Here is a 7,866-nt window from a genome sequence, read left to right as displayed (position 1 = left end):
AAATGAGAAACTGTTATTTTCAGAGGTAAGACTCCAGCCAAGGCGTCATGTTTGTGTCGTTCCATCAGATCTGACTTCAAGCGTCTTCAAGCTAATGTTTGTTTTCCTCTCTTTGTCCTGAAAAACCTCAACTGAGGAGTGATGGAGTTCAAGACTCCTCCAAGGAATTTTTGTGTGATACCAGAGCCTTGAAAACACACTACCTGTGTTTTGCATTTTCAACTCTTGTTTCTGTGATGTGTCTATAGTTGTGTTTGTTGTTATTCAATGATAAAGGGAATTTGGAGCAAACAAACCAAACCAGACAAGCTTCAATTGGCATATTTCACCTCGGTTCAACATTCACGTTTAAGGACATAAACATTTCATATGACAGAAGAAGACAACTCTTTATTTAGAATAATAAGACCCAGTTTTGATGGGTCACATTTTTCAATCATTTCTCATCACAGTGTGTGAATGTAGCGGTGTTTAGGCGACTGGTTAGCATAGCCAAATAGATAAGCTAATGCTCTTCTGGGAAAGATTTAACAAGGTTTTTTTTTATTATCATAATCCTGTAGAAACCAAAACATTTTCTTTAAAATAGTCTGGAAAAAGTCTGGTTTCTTTCTTTTTGTGATATAACTAGAGAGTTGACCTAGTGGACGAAGATTTGACCTCTCATGATACATTGAAAACAGAAATGTCAGGTTTCTTCAGGATACAGATGATGTAAGGGCTGTTGTTATTCGCTGGTTTCACCAGCAGAAGGCGCTGCTGCTCCATAAACCTCTGCCATAGACGCTAACTGGAAACTATCAGAGAACAAAACACAATCCAGTCAAAGGAGTTATACTTTGGTTTATCAATATGTTGTTTAGGCAGTTAAAACCTGAGTTATCTAACCTGTCAGTGTTCAGACTGCCTTTTTCTTCATTCAAATCCTGCCTCATTTTCTGCCTTTGTGACTAGAAGCTAAACAGATGAGCCAGTTTATTGACGTCTTATGAGACACTGCCAGAAAATAGAACTCTAAATGAATGTGTTGTTGCATTAAACAAACATTTTTTTTAACATGTCACATGTCTAAAAGGTGTTTAAATAATTGTAACCGTTTAATTCATGTCTGGAAATGATCCCCGTTTTCTTTTTTGTGACCCATTTCTTTGGGCTCCTGATTACTTGTGTGTTGTGGTTTTTGTTAAACAGTTTGTTTTATCATCAACAGCCAAGCAACCTTAATGCAGAAAATTCAGCTTGCAAACTTGTTAAATCTAGTCTTTTGAGCCTTCTTGGCCTTATCTGTGTGCGTGTGTGCGTGTGTGTGTGTGTGCGCGTGTGTGAGATTGAAAAAGAGGCTCATGGTCTCTAACACACTCCTTTTCTTTTTTTCCCTTCATGGCGTCTCTTTTCTTTCGGTTATGTTAAGTTAATGTATGTTGTTGAACCAATGCCTTTTTTTTCTATTAAAATGTAACATCTTTCCTTACCCTGTAAATTGTGTACTCTGTTTTCACTCTTTTTTTATTGTTATCGCCTGCAGGGAAAGTTGAGGGGATGAGACAGTTACAATCCGTGAGCTGTAGACCCACCTCAATACAGGAAAGGGAAAGTGTGAGGTAATATTTTAATAAGTCATAGTCCTCTAAGGTTAAAGTTAACCATAATATCACAAGTGTGTACCTCAATTTTTCCACAGATTTGACAATCTTTGGGGTCTGACTTTTGCACACATCACACTCATCACACTATTTACACACAAGAAATCAGATCATTGAACTCCTCGTGTAGTGCTTCCATAATGTAGATTTATTAGAATATTCAGAGTAGTGCTATAACTTCTCATTCACTAGAGCGTCCGTCAATTCTTAGATTTCATGAACATGTTGGTCTGGGACACAGGCGCTCTGCAATGAACTCAATCTGTAAAGCAACATGAGAGAAATAAATCAAAACCCTACCTAATATTTATATTACTAAATACGGGATTTACAGTCACAAAATTTCAAGGAGCAGTCCAGCGAATTCTGTGGGTTTTTCACCGACATATTAAAGAATATTAATAAATACATTTTGTTCCCCATTTTGAGATATCTGGAGCAAACCCTTCTGGAAAAAAACAGCTTAGAAATCAGTCTTTTTTTCAGTGATTTGCCACAAAATAAACAAGGGGTGATACACAAGCAACTTTGTAGAGATGCTGTCTCTCTCTACAGCCAATGTCTGACTGGCTCGTGGAATTTTCGGCAAAAGATTGCCCAATATATATTGTGGCAGCGTTCATAAACTGATCAAAAAGTCAGAGTGGGGGACACGCTGTAGGTCGGCTTGAGCTCAAAGCACAAAACTGATGCGACAGTCATTTTTCTTAATCAAGCAGAAAAATCATCCAGAAACTCTCAACGACAGTGAGAAACCAGAAGTAGTACCATGATACCAAGTCCGTTATAGTTTTCCTTGCCTTGGTGCATTTAAACAAAGTGCCCACTGTTAGAGAAAGGCATGATGGGACAGAGGGAGTGAAGGGATGGGGACCACATAGAGGATGTTTGTGAAGGATTCATGACTTGATACAGTAAAGAAGGACAAGGAGGAGGGATGAACTGGGGATGTGTCTGGTCTGGACCCGGCTGCTTTAATTGGATTTCTGGTTGCTCTGCTCTGTTAGGCAAAGAGATTTAAGGGGGACCCTGTTGTCTTACGGTGGTACTGTGTGTCAGAGGGCTTAGAGGAAGTTGTGCTTGAGGGTAAAAGTTTTGTTTGTTTTGTTTTCCCAGCAGAAACTGGAGCATGATGTTTGGATTTCTGCTTTAACGTCGTACCTGACCGCCATGCAGGATGGGGTTAGTTTGCAATGCAGCCAGTGTGGGAATTTTTTTTTTAAAGAAAAGCAGAAAAAAGGAGATTTGTATGTGTGTTGTCAATCGAATGTGGTTTTTCAGCCAAAAGTAGTTCTGATTCGGCTACACACTCAAAAATGTGAAGTTAAAATGGCCTGAGCATGAAGAGTTTAACATCTTATGCAGAGCTGACGATACTCTTTCTATTAGCTATTTGAGCAGCTCTGGTTTTAGGGTAAATGTGAAGAGTAAAGGTGTTGTAGGAAAGGAACTGACACACCTGATAGTTTAGTGGGCGATGATGACCAGACATTTGAGTTCATCTGAGCTTTGAATCAGTTTAACAGTAGAGGTTTTTAGAGAAGGTAAGAGGGCCCTGCAGGACTACATCAGACTAGAACCACTGGACTCGGCCAGACTGTCCCAACACTGATCCTGTAGTACCACATAATGTTTGGTTCTCATTTTCTCTTCCTCTGTGCTTCAGAACAGGTTCGTCTTGATGGCAGGGTTGGGTTTTCTATGGAAGGAGGACAGTACTCCGGCAAAGGGCCCGGTCATACTGTCCGCCGGCTGCCAGGCCTTCAGGATCTCCTGAGTCTGCACGGCAGGCTGAGCCACGGCCGGGTTGGACGGCCCCAGACTGGACCAGCTGGGCGGCTTCAGTCCCTGGAGAACCGGAGAGCTGGAGGCGTTGCTGTAGATGCTGTTGGCAGGAACAGGGCTGGGGCTCAGGCTGGCGGGGCTGCCAAGGTTGCCATTGGCTGAGCCCGGCAAGGAGGCCGTGCTGTCGGGTGTCGGGCTGCAGGTGGATTCTTTGGATTCATCATCATCTGATGAAGATCTCGGCTCTCCATTCTTTTTCCCTCCAGAGCTGCTACTGCTGCTGGTGCTGCCGTTGGGACCCCCAGAGTTGTTGGCTTTGGCGTTGGCTGCACGCTCCTGCTTACGAAACTTGGCACGTCGGTTCTGAAACCACACCTGGTTAACACAGACAGAGGTAAAAAAAATAGTTATGTGATTAGAAAAGGCACAGAATGGAAAAGAGAATAAAAGTATCATTACAAGGAAATTAAAGCTCTTCTTTAGGGAAATCTGCTTGTAGTGATCCTCTCACCTGTACACGGGCCTCGGTCAGGTCTATCTTCAGTGCCAGCTCCTCTCGTGTGTAGATATCAGGGTAGTGGGTTTCAGCAAAGACTCTCTCCAGCTCCTTCAGCTGGGAGCTGGTAAAAGTGGTCCGGATGCGCCGCTGCTTCCTCTTCTCATTCAGGCCAGAGGGGTCCGAGAAAAACTTGTAAGGAACTAAAAGAGATAAATATTTTTGGTTTATTGGTTCAAAGTAAATTTACAGATAATAAATCAATCAATGCAGATTGACTGATGCGTTAGAAAAGCAGAGACCACAAGGTTTACAGTTACACAGAAACAAAAGAGGCTCAGTGTTAATAAAGCAAGGCAGGCAAAGTCAAATATTTGAAACACAAGTTAAGTTATTTTCATAGGCAATCATCCAGAATTATTGCCCATTTAATTGCATTAAAAGATAAATAAAAATCCTTTATAACAAGCTGCTGTGTTATTTATTTGAGTGACTTATTTGTGGAGAACAGATTCATTCATTTATGAATTATGTTAACAGCCGGAAAGAACCGACAAAGAGAGAAAAAAATATGATAAACTAAAGGTCTGAGACTATGAGACCACAACATAATACAAAGACAGCATGTGCTACAATAAAGAATAGTTTTTAGATCTTTTTTTTTTTTCCTTTTGCCAAAAACATGTAGGCCGACCTATTTGACAATGCTGAATTAGTTTTTGGTTCTTTGACATAGTTTGATCGAATTACACACATACGTTTAAGCTTTAAAGGTTTGGATGTTGATTTAAAGAAGTGATTTAAAAAAAAGGTAGGTCCATAGGTGCAGTCCATGTACCATTCACTTTTTTTTTCAGTTTCAGTGTTTGCAGAAAAATATGTCTTTGTCACAGTATGGAGCATTATCCGTCAGCCTGGAAGAATTTGTTTAAATGAAATGATAGTGATTGAAATGCATAGCCTAAGTGTTGTATAATTTTAAAAAAAATAGCTGTAGACTCAAACTCTTCGTTACATGGGCCTGTACGTCACAGGTGTGCGCGCGCTTGATTTATTAAGTCCACCTTGAATTTTTCATAGACGATGTTTTATATAATTACTATTTATCTATCATTTTATTATGGTTGTCTTTGTAATTGATTAAAAACTTTTAAATAAAATGTCAGGCCTATTTTTAGTTATCATGTTTTACGTAGGCCTATATGCATATATATCATGTATTTGCTTTAGTTCAAACAAGTGTAGAAGGTAGAAATAATCCAAGGATCTCAACGCCTCATTAAAAATGAACATACATTAAGATATAAATTATTACATTGATTCTCCATGCAAATGTAGCAGGCCGTTTTTTATAGGCCTATTCAATCGAAATCTAATTAAAATCTATTAGATTACAGATCCATGTGCGACAATCAAGGCATCATTTTTTTAGATATTCAAATAATCAAGAGTCTAGATGTAAACCATGTAACAATTTAAAACATATAAAGGCATTTTTCCATTTTTTATAGCCTATAGGACTTTAATTTGACCTCATCGCTCATTAATGTCGTCATGCTAAAACATTTATTTTAATCGCGGTGGACCTTCGGGAGAAAACAGAATGGAGTCCCCTGTACCTGAGGAGTAAGGTGTGGGCTGGTGCTCCCGCAGAGCTCCTAAGGTGCAGCTGGCCGTGCTGAGCGGGGTGCAGCCCGGGTTGGAGAAGGGTCCACTCCGGATCGGGTTGTACTGAAAGGAGCTGGCCTGGCTGCACGAGCTGAAGTCCGCGTAGGCCGACGCTTCCATGGCTGCCATGCAGGAGTCATAGGAGTTCAGGTAGGAGTAATCCATTTTATACATGGAGATCAGCCGGTGAAAACACCGGGGTGCAAAAGAAATGACGAAGAGGACTCTGAATCTGAGACGCTTAGGTGACTCTTCAGCCTTTTTGATGCTTCAGAAGACAGCGGTGATATTGTTCAAATTAGTCAGAGTTGGTCTTTCTCTCCGGTTTCCCTGAGGACTGTGGACTCGTCTTTCAAAACTCCTCCGGTTTTCGGTGTTTTTTTTTCTTTTTTCTCGCAGTCACGCGGCTTTTTCCTTTTGTAAATAATCCAGATGTTAACACTCTTTACTCTTCAGCCTCACTCTGTGTTGTGTTTCCTGGTTTATCTCTCTGACTCCGTGTCTTTACTTTTCGCCCTCTGGACTCTGCTCCGCTCTGCTCTCGCGCCCCGTTTGACAGCGCGCTGCGGCTCGCGCGGTGTTTATAATAAACTTGGCAGAGCGCGAGACAATAGCGAGGCGGTGGTCTAGTTTCCATGACAATGCCACCAGTGAGTGAGCGTGGACACGGACGGCCCCCCCGCCCAACCTTCCCCCTCCCCCCTGCTCTCTGCACCGCCCCCGCGCTGCAGAGCATCACGAACTCGCAGGTGTCAACAGAGTTAAATAATGAGTCTAAGACCATTCAGTCTCTTCTTTAAGGCCAAATACGACCAAAGTTCAGAGCGAATTTAGCCCCTTTAATAGCATTTAGATTAGAATTGCGTTTGTTAGGCTAATTAAAAATAATTTACAAAATCCAAGTGGACATTTAAGAACCCTTTTCAGCCAAAACCAGCATGTGCTACTTCTTTTCCTCCTTTGATTTTGGCTGAGTTATGATGTTTCCCCATGTAGGCATATATTCCACTTTAAGGAAGACAAGCACCTGTGGGTTTAGCTCATTTACCACGAAGGTTGCCTATTCCGTCCACAAACCTTTAAACTGCTCATAAACCATTCCCTGTTTATATCGATTTGTAACCTATAGTCTATAATTGTAGTCTATATTTGTAGCCTATGTAGACTATTTTCCCCAAATAAAATCTGAGTGTTTTGGGCCAATTAAGGGAAAAAAATATTACCCCTGCTTTGTAGTTTTGGAGGTTTCAGAATATGAATAATGTGTTAGGTTAAACATCATAACACGCATATTAAGCATGTAGATATTTCAAATAGCATATAGCATATGTAAAGATAAGGAAGAGAAAGGAGGCGATGGGTTTGGGGCTCACAATTGTCCGATATTGGAAACTTCCACAAGGAGAAGCAGACATTCTTCCTCTGTTCTGACATGGTCATGTAGTCTATACGAGACTTTTTTTTTTCTTTATGTGATATAGGTTCACGCATAAATGATACAGGCTTGTTTAACTTTTACTATGTGCTACTGCAGTTTATGAGCAGGTGACAGTAGAACCACAAGTTATGCTTTTGTGTCCGGCCAGGAGCGATCCAGTGCCCCTCAAACAAGCTCGTGTAAGTGCAGCTCAGCTACAGAAGTCTTTATGTGGGGAAAACGTCCAGATGTGACGGTGATTGCTGAGATTAAAAGCTTTGATTTGATTCCGATCACTTTCACGGAGATGTCACCAGAGTGAGCGTTAGTTTGATATATAGGACGAGAGAGGGAACAGCGGAGACAACTGAGCCACCGCGACAGGCTAACCATAAACGCATTGACGCTTCATAAATTGGTTTAAGTTTATTGTTCGGTGTCACAATGTGATAAGTCATATCCCATACGGCCCCATCACACACACACACACACACACACACACACACACACACACACACACACACACACACACACACACCAAGGGCTGAATTCAGCAGGCTCGCTTCATGCGGTTTCCAAATCTGGTGCTTTAAAAAAAAAAAAAAAACACAACTGCATGCTCTTTTTCCGTCATTGTTCTTTATATTAAAGAGCTTTTCATCCTAGTCTTATATAGGCCTAGTCTAAGCCACAAACCAAAGATTACGTTGAACATGCACGAGATAAATTAATTAAGTTCGGCTATGGTGCGCGCACTGCCTGACCAGAGGAGATACTTTCTCTCTGCCTGACCAGAGGAGATACTTTCTCTGTGCCTGACCAGAGGAGATACTTTCTCTGTGCCTGACCAGAGGAGA

At 41.3% G+C, this 7,866-nt stretch overlaps 1 protein-coding gene across 1 annotated transcript; it reads right to left on the bottom strand.

Moving 5' to 3' along the window:
* Positions 1 to 1,143: 1,143 nt before the first annotated feature.
* phox2a (paired like homeobox 2A) lies at positions 1,144 to 6,171 on the bottom strand. Its single transcript, XM_061046356.1, has 3 exons — positions 5,544 to 6,171; positions 3,940 to 4,127; positions 1,144 to 3,803 (listed from the first exon to the last, which is right to left on the bottom strand). The coding sequence occupies exons 1-3, from the start codon at positions 5,764 to 5,766 to the stop codon at positions 3,306 to 3,308; spliced, it is 909 nt and encodes a 302-aa protein (XP_060902339.1). The 5' UTR covers positions 5,767 to 6,171; the 3' UTR covers positions 1,144 to 3,305.
* Positions 6,172 to 7,866: the final 1,695 nt, after the last annotated feature.

The sequence above is a fragment of the Labrus mixtus genome, chromosome 9, assembly GCF_963584025.1.
Source record: "Labrus mixtus chromosome 9, fLabMix1.1, whole genome shotgun sequence".
NCBI classification, from domain to species: domain Eukaryota; kingdom Metazoa; phylum Chordata; class Actinopteri; order Labriformes; family Labridae; genus Labrus; species Labrus mixtus.
Note: the sequence above shows the minus strand (reverse complement) of the source record. Positions and strands in the feature narration are given on the sequence as shown.

Coding starts and splice junctions, on each gene's coding strand:
- phox2a (XM_061046356.1), bottom strand. CDS start 5,766: ATGTATAAAATGGATTACTCCTACCTGAACTCCTATGACTCCTGCATG. Junction 4,128..5,543: donor GCCCACACCTTACTCCTCAG/GTACAGGGGACT, acceptor TATCTCTTTTAG/TTCCTTACAAGTTTTTCTCG. Junction 3,804..3,939: donor TGACCGAGGCCCGTGTACAG/GTGAGAGGATCA, acceptor TGTGTTAACCAG/GTGTGGTTTCAGAACCGACG.